This window comes from Mesoplodon bidens (assembly GCF_964165515.1).
Source record: "Mesoplodon bidens genome assembly, chromosome: 17".
In the NCBI taxonomy this organism is placed as follows: domain Eukaryota; kingdom Metazoa; phylum Chordata; class Mammalia; order Artiodactyla; family Ziphiidae; genus Mesoplodon; species Mesoplodon bidens.
The window spans coordinates 68,659,134-68,676,487 of record NC_138174.1 but is presented as its reverse complement, the minus strand read 5'-3'; the positions used below and the strand labels follow the sequence as shown (position 1 = coordinate 68,676,487).

At 40.2% G+C, this 17,354-nt stretch overlaps 1 protein-coding gene across 3 annotated transcripts in view; it reads left to right on the top strand.

Moving 5' to 3' along the window:
* Positions 1–17,354, top strand: part of FGF14 (fibroblast growth factor 14) — a gene marked incomplete at its 5' end in the record, with an annotated part of 580,960 nt that overhangs the window by 402,706 nt on the left and 160,900 nt on the right. The window contains one exon of one of the 3 annotated variants that reach the window (XM_081215043.1): positions 2,296–2,488. The exons of the other annotated variants lie outside the window; for them this stretch is intronic. Coding sequence (XP_081071169.1) covers positions 2,296–2,488 — 193 coding nt within the window. Of the gene's footprint in view, positions 1–2,295; positions 2,489–17,354 lie in introns of those variants that run through there. 3 annotated transcript variants of the gene reach the window in all.

The following is a 17,354-nucleotide window of genomic DNA, read 5'->3' as shown; positions in this document are numbered from 1 at the left end:
CAAGATAGTTAACACACCCTTTTTTCTTCACTTTTTCTATCTCACAGGAGATTAGGGATTGCAAACTCCTGGGAAAATTACTCATGGATATTCCTTTTAATAATCGTAGTTATTATATATATAGATTTCATGTAGATAAAACATGGTAAGGTGGGGAAAATAAGCTTACAGAGTATGTTCTTTAATGTTAAATAGTATATACATTATCCTAAAGCCAATGATATCTGCATTGGACTCAAATCTACACACTCCTCTTAGATGAAATTCTCTTCCCCAAGAGAGGCTTATTGGTAAATACAGTGAAGAACAGCTGAGCACTAATTGCTTCCTTGGAGAGACCGTGGATAAGTTCCCTAGAGCAGAAGGTGTCTAGCCTCCCTGTAATCAGCCCTTGTCTGAACTTCTCCCACTTGCCTGGTTGCAAGTCTCTGTAGTACTTTACTGCCTATTCCTGAGGCAGAGAGAAAGTGGGTGTTGGTTCAGAACTGCTCCCAGGGCTGCCTTCTGAGTGTGTCTCTCCTCTTTCCAGCTCTAAAGCGGTCACCAGAAAAGTGACTGTTACAAGTACCAATTATCAGATGAGTTCTCTTTCCTCCGTTCTTCACACTGGATTGCGAGAAGTCTAGTTTGTGCGTTGCTTTCCTTTACCTTCTTGGAATGATAAGCAAACAGTCTAAAGGGAAGAGGAAAAGGTAAGAAGCCATAGGAGCAAAAGCTACTCATAGTTCTGTGGCTCGGAGTGTGTCCTAGGAACCAAGGGATGTGTATTCATCCAAGCACGAATTGTTTCTCTCCCAACCTCCTTTTCTAGGGTGCTCTCCACTGGCTCCCCTCCTCCTGGACCTTCATATTTTCGGTTATCCATGACAGAATGCTGCCAGGACACAGACAGGAAATCAAGGAGAAGAGGCAGCAGCTGTTGTATTTGAATTTCAGACACAGTTCATGTGCTTTGCTCCCTGGCTCCCTACCCAGGGACGCCAAAGACGGCAGCTCAGACTGGAGTGTCCCTCAGTCTGGCTGCTGTCTGTTGTCGCTGGAATACTGTGACAGCCCGCCCGCCCTTAATATTCTGTGGTGGCTTCTTCAACATTCCGTTCCCGCTGCCGTTCTGCAGCAGCTACAGCTGCTGCCATCTCTTCCTCCAAGTGCTAGAGAGCAAATCTGGGAAGGGGGTCTTTCCGCACCGCCTCTCCGCGTCTTGTCCCCTTCCCTCCTCCCTCCTCGCTCTGCGACGGTTTCAACATGACAAGCCTGCTTTTCCTGGGAGCAGAAGGGAGAGTCCAGCAACTTTGGGTGGATTAGGTAGGGAGCGGAGGCGCCTCCCTCCTCGGGACACACTCTCCTCCCTCCCCGCCCCCTCCTCCTTCCCGGGCTGGAGAGGCTCTGGTGCTGAAGGGATTAGCGGGGGGCGGGCGGAAACCACCTTGCGTTCCAACCACGGCTGAGAGTTTCTGTGGACCAGGAGGCACGTTAAGATCCAGAAGCCCTCGCTGAGCCTCGGAAGCCTCGGAGACCTGCGAGTTTCATCCAAGAAAAAGCGCACTGATAATTCCTTCAATTCCACCCGCTTTGGCTCAGCCTCTCAGCACCCCACCCCCTGCCATCCGTTTTAGCTTTCTTTTACAGTATTACTAATATTTTTTAAAGTCCTTATTCTATATACCTTTTTCTTTCCTTCTGAAGACTGGCCTAGGAGGGGGACGGGAGGGGAGTGTAGCGGGCTGGGAACGAAGCGCTCTGATTTGAGATCTCCGGGGACAAGACTGCGCTCTCCAGATGCTGATCTCCAAAGCACTTGACGATCACCGGCGGACTCCGAGAGCGGGCGGCAGCGGCGGCACCGGCCGGGGGGCCGCTCGAGCCCGGCGCTGAGTCCTGCCCAGCGCGCTCTGGGCGGGCCGACGCGCGGGACCCGGCCGGCACCTGCCCTCCATCCCTTGCCCGGGAAGAAGGCGGCCGGCTCGACCTCCCGCCCGCGAGGCGGGCCGGGCAGGAAGGCGGCGCGAGCGGCGGCGCCCGCGGCCCCAGCCCCAGTCCCGGCTCCGACGCGGCCGCAGCGGCGGAGGGCACGACCTCAGGCTCCCGGCGTTCGCCCCGCCGCGCCCCGGGCGCATTTGCGGGCCCGGCCCCGCGCTCCGCCGAGAGGGCGATGGGTCCCAGGCGGGACTGAGCGCTCCCGGCCCGCGTCCCCGGCCCCTCCGGCCTGCCCTCTTCGCCGGCCCTTCCCGCTCTCGTGTCCCCAGCTCCCTCCCCTCGGCCCCGCCCTCCTCCGGACCCGGTCCCGGGGCCACCATGGCCGCGGCCATCGCCAGCGGCTTGATCCGCCAGAAGCGGCAGGCGCGGGAGCAGCACTGGGACCGGCCGGCCGCCGGCAGGAGGCGGAGCAGCCCCAGCAGGAACCGCGGGCTCTGCAACGGCAACCTGGTGGACATCTTCTCCAAAGTGCGCATCTTCGGCCGCAAGAAGCGCAGGTTGCGGCGCCAAGGTCTGTGCGGGTCCCGGTGGGGAGGCGTGCCCTCGGATCTCTCCCCTGTCCCTGCCTGCGTGGGGCCTTTTCGGGCTCCCCTGCCTCCCTCCGTGAACCCCCCCCACCAACACAAGTCTCCCTCCCGAGCGCTCCGAGCGCCTGCCGCCCTCGGGAGCTGGGCATCTGCTCCCGGGCAACCTGTAGCCACTGAAAACTCGAGCCGCCCGGAGCCGGCAGGTTGCCCCGCTCGCGCCGCTGCCTCTCGCCCTCCGAGTCCGACGCGGGCCGACTCCCAGGGAAAACCTCTCTCTGCCCTGAGGGTCTGGGCTCCCCTCGGGGTCGCGCCGGCTGCTTCCAGCCCGGTTGGAGATGCCGGGAGTTTCTGGGTCTGGGCTCCCGGACCTCGGCGGAGGGGCTGGTCCCCGCCCTGCGCTCAGCAGGGGCTGGGGTAAGAGAAGCGAGCCGAGGGTGTGTTGGAGCTGAGAGCCAGTTCAGTTGAGATGTACCGGAAGGCTGCCTCGCGGGCAGCACAGGTCACTCGGAAGCCCCTGGGTCGCATCTTGGGATGAGGAGAGGGGCGCAGAGGGCGGAGAGCGAGTCCCCATTGGGGGTTTGGCAGACGTCCCTCCTACGTGGTAGTTTCGATTCAAGGACTCGCGAATTACGTGAGGCCAAAGAAGCAGTTACTACATACGGATGACTATAATAGTTGCCTTACTATACGTATTTTTTGAGAGATAGCTAGTGCCCAGCATGACCTTCTGTTGCTGCCTTTAAAATGCCAGGGTCTGAGAAGGCGACTCACTCCTGAGCTGCAACCCAGCGCCTTTTGTTCCTTTCCGCTCCCCTCCACATCCAGTTGTTAGGGGTGGTTGTTTGGAGAGCATGTGGGGTGTTTTGTGCGAGAAATGGGGATTGCTTGCTTTTCATTGCTAAGTGGGCCCGGCAGGAAACACTGTAGAATATATTTACGTTAATAGGAGTATATGTTTGCCCAGCACATTGTATTCCTGGTGCCCAGCTGTATTTATTTTAAGTTCCCTGTTGTTCCAAAGATGTGTGAGAGAAGCATATGTTGTACGTGTGTATCTATGTGAATGTGTGTGTGTGTGTCCCACACAATTGCAGATTTACGACCGAAAGTTTCAATGCTTCTTTAAACAAAGACTAGAACTAAAAAAATTTTTTTAATCGCTCATTGTCACAGTTAGAAATTGGAGTTACTTGCTCTTAGAATCAAGCTTAGAAGGCAAACATTTTCTGAGGAAAATCAGAATGGAATTTTTAAGGTAGATAAATTATAGCGCTATAAAAGAAGGAACTTCATGATGAAGACTTTGGGGACAATATTTTCAGACCAGTGTAGAAGCTATTAAGAAAAATGGACTTTAATTTTACACTTTAGCCTAGAGGATGATCCAGCAAACCTTGGTATTATAAGACCAACTCAACTGTTTTAAAAATTGTTGACCCATGGAGGGTCACATCATCATGACTTAACATATTTGCTTCTCCCCTAATTTCATCTGATTATCTTTTAGAACACAGTTTTCACCAGGTAGAGCTCCAGTGTTGCCATCTATTTGAAGTAAATAAACATATTTTCTTCTAGATAGGACTGTTTAATATAAATTATGTTTAAAACTTAGTGCATATTCTTTAAATATAAACCAGTAGATTATTTTATAGATATGAACAATAAATGTCCTGTGTCATATCGGGTGATGGAGGAGGGTTTGCTTTACACTTGTGAATTTTAAGATGGGGATGAATTTTAACTTTTTACCAGATAAAGAAAGGCATCTGAGCTCTCTGATAGTCTATTTCAACATTTGCAACCCTGACTGTTCTCTTGACATTCATGAGTTTGCAGTGATATATTTGAAGTCACTTCTGCTACCTCATTTTTTGTGGGAGAATGGAGAAGAAGATAAGCCAGAAGGAAATTTCATCAAAACCTTTCCTTTTATCCTTCTTATATATCTTATATATCAAGAAATATATTCTTTAGTGAAGGAAAATATAGATATATCCCTTGAGTATCAGAAAGGAATTAATTATTAATTTAAGCCAAAGAAATACTAAGACTATGTTATGTAAATCATATATTGATATATAATTACATGATTTTACCATATATTATTAAATATAACTATACATTATTATTTAATTAAATATTCTTTTAGGAAACATTTTTTAAGCATAAGCATATTTTCCTTTTCCTCCTATACTCACTCTTTGCATAAGAACTGACCCCAGGAAATTTTAAAAGTCTGATTTGTTAATTTAAAGATATAACTTTTAGGTATGACCATTCCATATATCTTTGTATTTGAAAATTATTAATTTGGCAAATAGTTATTGAATCTTTGTAATATGTCAGGTCCTGTTCCAGGTATTATATGTGGAGTGTTGAAAAGAACAGACGAATCTCCTTCCATCATGGAGCTTACAGACATGGGGTAGAAAGTCACTGCATATGGCAAGGAACAAGTTAATACGAATTACAAAAGTCAAAGTCCTACAAAGCACAAAGAGGGCTGAGGTAGAGAACCACGGGGGGTGAGGGTGGGTAGGAAGAGGGACCTAATTAGATCAAGTAGGCAGGGTGGGCCACACCAAGAGCTACAGGTTGAATGCTGACATCTGAGAAGGATGCAGAGGTTTGAAGAACAGTGTGTGTGAAGCCCCTGAGGTGGGAATAACCTTAGCCTGTTGGGAGAAGCAAGGGAGGTGTAGAAACTTTAAGTACACTGTCATTTTATATTATGTCTATGTTGTCTGCAGTTTGCATTTTGACAAGGAAATACAAATATATTTGACATGTTTGCCAACAAAATAAGGACTAGCTCGATATTTTGTCTTTTGGGAAAGAGTAGTATACATTTCTTAAATGTAGGGATTTTTTCTTTTTAATCCTCCTTTAAGTAGTAATTTAATATAAAGAGTATGACATATTTATTTATCCCTTTTGGTCAAACCTTACCCCCCAACTCTGACCACCTCCTACCCCCATAAAAGGATGGCTTTTGTATCTGTAAAGGACAGAAATTTGCAAGGTGGCTTAGTGGTCCTGGTGAGCATCACACTTTATCTTACCTTTCCAGAGTCATCTTCCTCTACTCTTCCTCTAACTCCTTAGACTCCAAACATCATTCAGAGTTCAACCAGGGACTTCCCTGGCAGTCCAATAGTTAAGACTTCGCCTTCCAATGCAGGGGGTGCGGGTTTGATCCCTCGTTGGGGAGCTAAGATCCCACATGCCTCGCAGCCAAAAAACCAAAACATAAAACAGAAGCAATATTGTAACAAATTCAATAAAGACTTTAAAAATGGTCCACGTCAGAAAAAAATCTTTAAAAAATAAAATAAAATGCTTGGTCTTTAAAAAACAAAACCAAAAAACCCCACAAAATTCAACCACATGGTTTCAGATCCCTGTGCTTTTGTTTGTGCTTCACTCCATGCATAGATTCTTCTTTCTTCTCTCTTCACCTGTTGAAATTACCCCCATTTCTTGAAGCTTGAAAAAAAGTGCCAACTCCTCTGAGAAGTCTTCCCTCATTGCAGAGAAGTAAAAATAATTCTCCATTTTATACCTCATGATTGTTGTTTATGCCCAATAATAATTAATTCGCACACATATTCAGTAGATTGTAGTTGGGAACAGTGTCTCTGTTTTCTGCACTCATAGGCTCTCAAGTCTTTACAGAGTGTCTGCCATGCCCTGGGTACTTGTCACTGCCCTCAGATTGAAGTGAGATAAGGAATGTCAACATCTCCAAAGCTGAAAAAGTGCCTTTGAACCACAGTGCTCTAACTAGACCATTTTAGAAGTAAATATACTTTTCAAATTTTTATATCTCTTTTACTTTCCCTAAGTATACACAATATAATCTATCCCTCTTTTCAGGGATTGGAATGTGACTACCTATTTGTGAGTCACTCTCAAGAATGCAAGAATATAACCAACTTCACTCTAAGGCTTAATGTATGAAAATAGATACTTAGAATATCTGTTAATTTAGCTAAAGAAATAAGAAGGTACAAGGAAACCAAAAATTTGCAAACAGTTTTATTATTTGGAATCTCAACAAGAAAAAAAGAAAACTGAAATAGAACCTATGTGCAATGACGTATATGAACATTTTATCCTAAAAGTGTTGCATTTTTGTTATTAGCTTTTAAACCAAACAAGATCTTTCATTTTTATAGGATAATAACCTTTCAAAATCTTTGGTATAGCTAATGCAATTATGTTTTGAAATCTTTTTTTTTTTTTGGCTACTGTCATAGGAGCCATGGTATCATATGTCATGTATGTTTACTCAATAGTTTTGTGAGTTTCTTACTGACACATTTACTTTAAATAAATTACAGGATGTCATAAGAAACAAGGACTGAAAAATGAACTACGTAAAAATTGTTTTCAACTTACTCTTTTGTATAAAAGGCAGAAATATATATATATATATGCCTATATATATTTATTTGTTCCTCTGTGATAATGAAACTCATCAGCTATCCTAATAAAAGAGAAGTGGTCTTCCTTCTTACAAGGTACTATTTAAGGAAAGCCATGCTCACCCTCAGAAAATAATCAACAGCCAAAAGTTATCGAAAGTCCACCATTCTTGTGCTACTGCTTCTGAGCCATCACCATTGAAAATGCAAAGACCGCCTGCTTATTTGGGCTCTTTAGGTCAAAATAAAACAAGAGAGTATTTTTCTCCCAAAAGATCATCCTCCTTTTCTTTTCAGAAGTGTATTTTTTTTACTTTTTTAGGGTGATGTCTGTGGGAGTCTTCCTACCTATCTTTTGATAATACCTGTTGCTAACTTTTTGATACTCAGAGTTTTATTATTTGTTAGGTTTATTAAGGCAAGACAAAATTATAGTTTTTCTAATCTGAACTGTCTCATTTTTTTAACAAGGGCTATTTTGTCAAATGTAGGGTTTCTAAGTAAGAGATAGTATGGGCATATTACTGACTTGGTACATAAAACAATTTTAAAGATTTTTTTAAAAACATTGACCTTGCTTCCTTATATATTTTTTCTGTGGCTTAATTTTTATGATTTCAAACATTCTGCATTCGCTATAGGCTTCTGAAAAAGGATAATACCACTATGGTGCAATAAATTAAGTGGTGGATATGGAAAGTGTAAGATAGCATAGTAGGTCAGGTAAGATGCAAGGAAAGTTAAGTAAGATGGTTTGCTTTGGGTTAAGTTAGATTCATTGATTGAGTTGAGTTTACATATATTGAGAAAATGGTCAGTACTATTAACTGGTGAAGAAATCCTTTGATATTTCTTTATACAAGATTTCGGAAGCAACAACTCCTCTCAAACCCCCCACTAGGTTACTGTTATCAGTTACAGATTTCACTTTATATTTCAAATTAGTATAATTATTAGTACAGCTCTTCTACATTTACCTCCCAAATTCTGTTTGTCTGTTAATAATTTTAGTCTATATAATGTTACTATAAGAAAATTATTTTAAAATAGACAGAAACCTCCCCTCTCTTCAATGTAAAATGATATCTTCTAAATTTTATTTACTTAATTTTAAAATAGTGGCAGAAATTGAAAGGGAAAGGTAGATGAAGTATTTTTCAATCTGATTTATCACTTAGTTCCAAAATCTAGGTTTCTTTCTAGGTAAACTGTATATTAATTACTCTCCAAATGGTGAGAAATTTTTGCCACAAAGGGCTATGATATTTAGATAATACAAATTGTGTATGATGTTTTAAATATTGTCATTTTGGCACTCAAGGGCTAAAGACAAACAAAAACCAAGAACATAATGGTAAACTCAAACATATAAGAGACCATTTTAGGGGGGTTGATGCAATTTAAAGTCAACTGCACTGTGTTGACATGAACAGAAAACTAATTTAGTAATTTTATCTATAATGATTCCAGCATTCATTTTAAGAAATTACTATAATTTAGTAGTTTTATCTAATAATGAATACATCACCATTCACTGTTTCCTGGGGGTGAAGGCTAGCAGTAGGGCAGGGTAGTAGGAATCGAGCCACCTTTTATAAAAACCATTTTATGATAGTTACCACTTTGTCATTCAGGAAAGAAAAGGTTATTTTCATAAAGCTGTATTGTGTGAAATATTTCTTGTGGAATATGCGTTTCACCCTGTGCTTTTATAGTTCTTTGGTATCAGGTTTAATAGGGACCCATATAGTATGATGATGGGGGACAGCCACTTAAAAGTCAGTGTCTCACCAGTGCCTGGCATATAGCTAACACTCCACAGCATTTACTGAATGAATGACAAATCCTGTATTTCTCAGGATTTACAAGTAACAGCAGCATAGAGTGGCAGTTGAGATCAGTGTGCACATGGCAACGGCTATAATTGACTCAGGCACTGTTGAGTACTGCTTCATCTTTGAGTACTGTTTCATCCTCACAACAAGCCTATGTAGTAGGTATGCTACATTATGCATTAATTGATGATACACTAAAATATTACCCTTCTATGCATTTTATAAATAAGGTATCTAAACTAAAGAAAAGAATGAGTAAATTGTCCAAGTTGACATAACATTGAAGAGTGGAGCTGGTTTTAAAAGCCAGGTTCCAGGCTGACTCCAGGGTCCCTACTCTTGACCAGCGCCAGTTCTCAACTGCCACATATTTTATTTCATTACTTCAATTAGTTGAGATTCATCACCATTTCATAGCAAAGGAAACTAACACTCAAAAAATTTGAGTTTTGCCAAAAGACTTACACGTAGCAAGTGATAAAACCAGAATTCAAGAGCGATTTGGTCCTTCAGTCTGTTCTTCTCACTACTTTACATTCTCAGTTCTTCATGACATCAACATTAATGGAAGACACGTTATTTCAAGGCACATAGTAGATGCTCACCATATATATCTGTTGATTGGATGCATGTAATAATGTGTTATTTACTCTTTAAAATTGAGGGTGTAGGAAAGTTTGCCTGGAATTAGAGACTTATTTGTGGGATTTGGGGAAGGAGACAGTAAATAAATAAATGCTGTATTTTACCAAGCCATTTTTTGACATAGGACTGTAGCTTTGGTTTTCCAACAAGTGTTTGGAAGTGACACATGTTTGATGTTATCTTCCTAATGATTTGCAGCATTGACCTGAAATTCTGAAAAGGATTAAATTGGAGGGCTTTTGTGAGCATGTAGTGACTTCCATGATAGGTCTTTCATTAATTTTTCATTAATTTTCTTAGATTATATATTTTCAACATTTCTTATTTCTGTTAGGAAGCTTTGTTGGTTACATTCCTTATTGGCTTTATTGTACATGATAAACTGAAGCAAACCAACAAGGTTATGGAGTCATAAATCAATCATAAAAATTGTAGATGGTTAGAAATCTAGGTAAGGTATGTTTTATGCTGCTTTTGAGTTAACACATTGGTTCATAGTCCTTTTATGAGTTCTTAGATCTTATTCTTAATACCAATACCAGAAAACTGTAATGTAGTCAAGGCTAAGTTGTTTTTAAATTGTATTATGTACTTTATAGAGATTGCACATGGATGAATGTTTATTTCTGGGACAGGCTTACAAATCTAGTTATGTGTTATTTAGATACTTTATTGGCTTATCTGACTTTTCTTTTCTTCTTACTTTGCTTACGTGGTAAAACTAACTGGTTAATCCAACTGCCCACCTACTTTGTGCCTCCACCTACACAGCTGATTTTGCCTGAAAAAAAAAAAACACACATATGCATGGATTGGTTCTACTTTAAATCCATAGTCAGCAACATCACGTGGGCCCTTGGTACATTTTTAAAAAATCTATTTCCACTTAAATAGATTATATTTATCTTATTTCTCTTCAGACATCTATACCTCCTCCCCCATCCCCACTGTCAACTATGTTCTTCTATTTTTCTGAGAAAACAGAAATAATCACAAATAAATTTCCATATACTCCACAACTGCTTTTACAAACCTACCTGCAGATCTATCCACTTTCCCCTTTTCCCTACTGAACTTGGGAATGAACTCTTAGTGCTCCTATTTAAGGTCAAGACCTCTACAAATTGAGGAACAAATCGTTTCCCCTACTCAGGGACATCAATCCAATATTTCCCTTTCTCTTCTGCATCATATAATTTCTATATCCTGCTGTATTATTCTCATCAACATATAAATCTGCTGTAATATAGCTCATCTTAAAAGTTAATCTCCTCTTGATTATGCATTCCTCTCTTGTTATTAAACCAATTATCTTTTATTGGCAAAACTTCTTGAAAAAGAAATCTCCAGTTTCCCTCCTCCCACTCTGTCCTGAACCCTTTCTAATCAGGTTTCTGTCCCCACCAATAAGCTGCTTTTGTCAAGGTCACCAAGGACCTGCAAGTGGTCAAATCCAAGGGTTTCTTCTCAGTCCTTATCCTACTGGTACAGCATTTGGAATTCAACTGACACAATAAATTTGTATTTTTCACTATAATGTGGGTAAAGTTAGCATCAAAATACTTTTCACATGCCATTTACACCACTAAAGCCATTCATGTCATCTTTTCATAGTTATGACATATTTGGATTTCTAAACATGTTAATGGGTTACCTATTGCCATCATGCCCCGTGATGGCCTGCCAGACACTGTTGGTACTCAGTTGGTCCTCAGGTACCACTAGAAGGCAATGGCGTTTTCTTACTTGGGAGAAGATCCTTTTCACCACATGCATTTGTATTGGGCCTGAGTGACTTGCCTCTACAAAATAGAGAGAAGAATTTGAATGGTCTCTCTAAGAGTTAGATAATTTTTAAAATTTTTCTCTTTATTGTCAAATATAGGTTTGTGACTAGGTAATCACTCTGTTTTCAAACTCTTTCATTGCTAGCATAGTCAATAATAATTGGCAAACTATAATCACTCAACGTCACTCAAATTCAAGCACTGTACAGAAACAGTCCTAAATGTAAGAGGGCTATTTAACAAAATTTATTTTCTGTATGTGGAATGTTTTCACTGATAATATGTGATTTCAAGTAATGCTAATATGTTCTCTTATGTATCTCTCTATTAAAATAGACACATAATTATTAGCTCTGGTGACAAAGTTAAGGTAACTTTTTTTACATTTGCATTTTTGATTTTTTAAAATATCCTGTTAGAATGACAGAGGACATCTAAGGTATGGGAAATGGTGAAGTTTTGGCAATTAGAGTTTAGGAATCATTTTATAGACAGAGCTCTATTATCTCTTCTTGTTAGTTTCTCCAGGGGGATATGTAACTACTGGGTTCAGTGGCTACTACATGAATATGGTATCTTTTCACAGGGAAATCTTGAATGTTTGATGGACAATTGTTTTCTCCAGAATCCAACAATTCTCTCCATTTTGAAAGGGTCTTGAAAATAGAATCTCATTGCCTGATGTCTTTTTATTCTACCACATGCCTCATTGTAGCTCTTTAAATCTCTGTAAATAATTCCTGCCTAGCCTGAGTTACATTATGCCCTTTAAATATTTGTTCATGGCTTTTTATCTTCCTTACCGTTTGGCCAGCTTACAATTGTTTAACTCTATTAATGTTTCTGCATAAGTAAATGCCACCAGCACCTTAATCATTTCTGTGGCTTCGATTGTTCAATAATTACCTCATCCTTATTCCAGCAAATGAGATCACTGCTGTTTTCATGCTGAGGCCAACCTTGCTGTAGAGAAGACTGAACACGTCTGCCATAGAGAAGACCTTCTCTCTGGGGGTGGGGTCGGACTTGAATGGAGAGATGCAGAGATTGGACAAATCTATGCAACACAGAAGGATCTCTCTTGGCTTCATGCCTGACACGTTAAAGGAGAATGTAGGGAAAGTAATCAGACATCTTCACTGAACCTGCTAGGACGAGAGGCGTTGTATATCTTATCTCTTACTTCTTCCAATCGCGGGAAATAGGGAGCATCACTTTTATTTTCACGGATGAGAGAAAGTGATTTTGCCACAGACTCGTACTTGGCAGAAGTAGTATTTGAATGCCGATCTGACTGATACAGGGTGAATATTTTTAGAATGAACTCAGTGGATTTTAAATAATAATAGAATTCAGCATTATATTCCAGTGTCTTTCTGGATCCATCCCTGGGATGGGCTAGACTGTCAACCACAGTGTTTGCCCCTATCCATTCTTACCGGTTTTATGTGTTCTGTCCTGGGTGCTCCAGCAGCCACTGTGACCAGCGACCTCCCACACAGGATAACGCCCTCACTCAGAAGTGTGTCCCCAGCTCTGTCTCCACTTTTCCATTTCTCTCCAATGCTTGGGACAACGGTCACTAAGCTGAAGAGAAAGGCAGAGCCGTAATGGGTTCATTCCATAATCTCTTAGACTTTCCTTTTGGAGTAAGCTATCCCAGATGGTGTGGCAATGATGAAGTTTTCCTGTAAGGTTTGGAGTATTTTATGTATGTCAGACTTTTATATTTTTCATCCCAAGGCCTTTGCATTTTGGAAAGTTGTAAAAGTGATAAAAGTTGCTGAAGTGTCAAGAATATGCAGTTAATAAGCACAGGTTTCCTCTTCCCCTGCTACTGCTGCTGAGCTGATGCAGTTTTTATCATTAGGAATGTCCCTGGTATCCAGATATTCCCATGACTGTTATCATTTTACTCTCTGGATGGTTCATTGTTGTAGGGTCAAGTGAAACTGAGACTTATAGTACAAGAATAAGCACTTTTTGGCAACATCTACACCAACATCTCAGCCTAGAGGTAAACTTTTCATATCTGCATAGGTTTTTCTTTTGCCGTGAGATAGTAGCAGCCAGGGATTATTTCAACAATCTCCCTCAGTTCATGAATTATAACATAAATATTCCTATTTGTTCACTTTTTCAAAAGGAAACACAGCACCTTGCAATATGTCCTCGTAGTTGGCTGGCATCATACTGCTGTGACTTCTTTTCTTTTACCCCCTACACAATGCCCTTTGTTGTCTTCTGAGGTAGGCCCATTGATTTTTTTCTTAAAAAGTGAATGCAAGGCAATCCCCCAGATCTCCCCTGCGCTGCCTCTCTCATTCACTCCCATCACTATTTTTACCACCACCAGTGTACAGCCCCAAGCTCCTCACATCACACCCCTCTCCGTGGTGTGGTCGGTAATGGGGAGAGTGTGGTGGACTCAGACACTGGGGCCTCGGAGCCGCACTCTGCCTCTTTCTGGCTGAGCAAACTCTATTGATATGCAGAGACCTGTATGCAAGGAGCAGGCCAGGCAAGGTGATTTGGAAGAACACCTTTTTTGAAAAATTTTTGTTGGAGTAGAGTTGGTTTACAATGTTGTGTTAGTTTCAGGTGTACAGCAAAGTGAATCGGTTATGCATATACATATATCCACTCTTTTTTTTTTCAATTCTTTTCCCATATAGGTCATTACAGAGTACTGAGTAGAGTTCCCTGTGCTATACAGTAGGTCCTTATTAGTTATCTATTTTACATATAATAGTGTGTATATGTCAATCCCGATCCCCCAATTTGTCCCTCCCCCACTTTCCCCCTGGTAACCATAAGTCTGTTTTCTATATCTCTGACTCCTGTTTTGTAAATAAGGTCATTTGTACCCTTTTTTTTTTTTAGATTCCACATATAAGCGATACCGTATATTTGTCTTTCTGTGTCTGACTTACTTCACTCAGTGTGACAGTCTCTAGGTCCATCCATGTTGCTGCAAATGGCATTCATTATTTCACTCTTTTTATGACTGAGTAATATTCCATTGTATATATGTATCACATCTTCTTTATCCATTCCTCTGATGGACATTTAGGTTGCTTCCATGTCCTGGCTATTGTAAATAGTGCTGCACTGACCATTGGGGTGCATGAATACCTTTTCTTTAAATTAAAAAAAAAATTTACATATACATGTATCTATTCTTTTCCAAATTCTTTTCCCATTTAGGTTATTACAGAATATTGAGCAGAGTTCCCTGTGCTATACAGTAAGTCCTTGTTGGTTATCTATTTTAAATATAGCAGTGTGTACATGTCAATCCCAAACTCCCAATAGTAGGCCTTAGAAAATCAAGACAGAGCTATGTTCCTTTGCCACAGGGATTATATTTACATTAAAAGGCCATCTACAGAGTAGAATTGTCCTCTCAATGGTCTGTTCTCAGAGTCTGTCTTCCTGCCCCAGATTCCCAGCCCCTCACACTTCCCCAACCCATGTGCTTTCTCAATTGCTTTGGCCCCATGTTTCCTGTTGGCTGTTCACTAAATATAGCCTGAAGATAATTGGTTAATTACCCGTGTATCTTATATTTATTTTGCCTCTTATAATCCAAACATTTACAATCTTATCTGTTGTCCAAGTTTGAGACAGTTGTAGCTACGCCTCCTCCCTTCCTCCTTTTCTCTTTCTCTTTTTGTTTGATTGTGAGAGAAAGAGAGAGAAAATATGTTGTGTGTATGTGTGTGTCTGTGTGTAAATAAAAGGTTAATGCAAAGCATGCTATGTGATGCAGATATCACGCGAGGCATAAAAACAAAGTAAGTACTAAGTATGTTCAATTCTAAATTTATATATATATACATACATATATATATATATATATATATATATATATATATATATATATATATACACACACACACACATACACTTAAAATTGATGTGCTCACACTTGTGACTATTAAGACAGAAAATTTAAAAGAAGCCTACGCAGGTCCCGACTAAAAGTCAGCTCAATGCCTCCCATTACTTCTAGAACTCAATTTTTTCAGACATCTTTTTCTGTTTTTCCTTAACAAACCTCATTATATTTTTCTGGGGTTGACATTTGCCCAGAATTGTTTTTTTTAATCTAGAGCTTTGATAGATAAAACCCAGTCACACTAGGTACTAAGCCAAAACCCATTTGAGAGGAATGAATTTTCAATGAGGAAATATGGAAACAATGACAAGCTTGGAAGAAAAAAGGTGTAACTAAAATAAATTCACACACACACACACACACACACACACACACACACACACCACAACCATGATCTGCAACTTAAATGGATGTTATCTCACCCACAGGAATTTCAATCTTCCATTTTAAGTCCTTTACGTAATATTGAACACATTCATCCAGAGCAGCATACCATGTCCCTAAATAGCAACTAGAACGCTTTACAGAGAATGAGAAAGAAAAAACAAACAGGGCTTCCCTGGTGGCGCAGTGGTTGAGAGTCAGCCTGCCGATGCAGGGGACGTGGGTTCGTGCCCCGGTCCGGGAAGATCCCACATGCCGCAGAGCGGCTGGGCCCATGAGCCATGGCTGCTGAGCCTGCGCGTCCGGAGCCGGTGCTCCGCAACAGGAGAGGCCACAACAGTGAGAGGCCCGCGTACTGCAAAAGAAAAAAAAAGACAAACAGAAAACTGGAAAAAGTAATCTACGTGGTAGCATTGGATGGACTAGAAAAAATAAGACCATTGGATGGTAACCACTTGAAATTGATGGCAGGAGCAAACTTTCTTTGGAGGAGAGGGAGAAACACTAAATCAGTGAAGTTCTCAATTTTAAGAAGTTGAATTAGTCAAACAGGACGAAAGCTGTTGGATTTGTATCAAAAGTGCTGGTTTTGAAAGTAGGTTAGACTAATGTGTTTCTGATTAGCAATCAGCCAGTGAAACTTCAAGATTCTCAAAAACCATGACAGAGTGGAAGAGAAAAAAAACATTCTTTGGTAAAAATCGCAGTAAATAGTAATTTTCCTAGTGAAAATTTTTTTTCTCCACTTTTGTCAGTTACAGAGGCAACTATATTAAAAATCTCCCATATGTTTGTAGATTTTTCTGTGTTTCCTCTAGACCTGTCAGTTTTTGCCTTTTTTCTTTATAGGTTAATATAAAATTATTATATCTTACTGATAGATATACTGTTTTATTATAACATCTTGGTTTTTTGTTTTAATGTTTATTTTGTTTGCTATTAGCATAACTACACCAGCTTTCTTTGGTTTAGTATTTGCATGGTGATTATTTTTCATACTTTTAACTTTTCTATATACTTATACTTAATCGTGACATCTTATAAACATAAGTTTATTTTGTTTTACTTTAGTTTTTGTTTTAAATACACTCAATCTCTGACTTTTAATGGGAATATTCAGTATATTTACGTTTAATGAAATTGCTGATATAGTTGAGGTTAATTACACCATCTTAACATTTGTTTTTTTACAAATATTTATTTATTTATTTATTTATTTGTTTGTTTGTTTATTTATTTATTTATTTATTTTGGTGTGCCAGGTCTTAGTGGCGGCAGGGGGGCTCCTTAGTTGCGGCTCCAGGATTCCTTAGTTTTGGCTCCCTGGCTCCTTAGTTGCGGCACACAGGCTCTTTAGTTGCAGCATGTGAACGCTTAGTTGCGGCATGCATGTGGGATCTAGTTCCCTGACCAGGGATCAAACCCGGGTCCCCTGCATTGGGAGTGCAGAGTCTTATCCACTGTGCCACCAGGGTAGTCCCATCATTTGTTTTCTCTTTGTCCAACCTATTCTATATTCTTTTTGTTGTTGTTTTCTTGTATTCTTTTAATGTGTCAGGAATATTTTCTATTCTGTTTTCCACCGTTATTAGCCTGAGGTTTATATATCCATTATAAATATTTTAGTGATTGCCCTGGATATTATCACATTTAATATTGACTTAATAGAGTCTAACATAAATTTGAATCATTCCACTTTTAATAAAATATTAGAATCTTATTATACTTTACCACTTAATCTCTCTAGCTTTTTCTTTCCTATTGGCATGCTTTTATTTCTATGTATATATAAAACTCATAAGAAATTATTTTTATTGTTTAATGCACTCAATATTTATTTAGATAACTGTGTTTTTCATTGCTCTTTA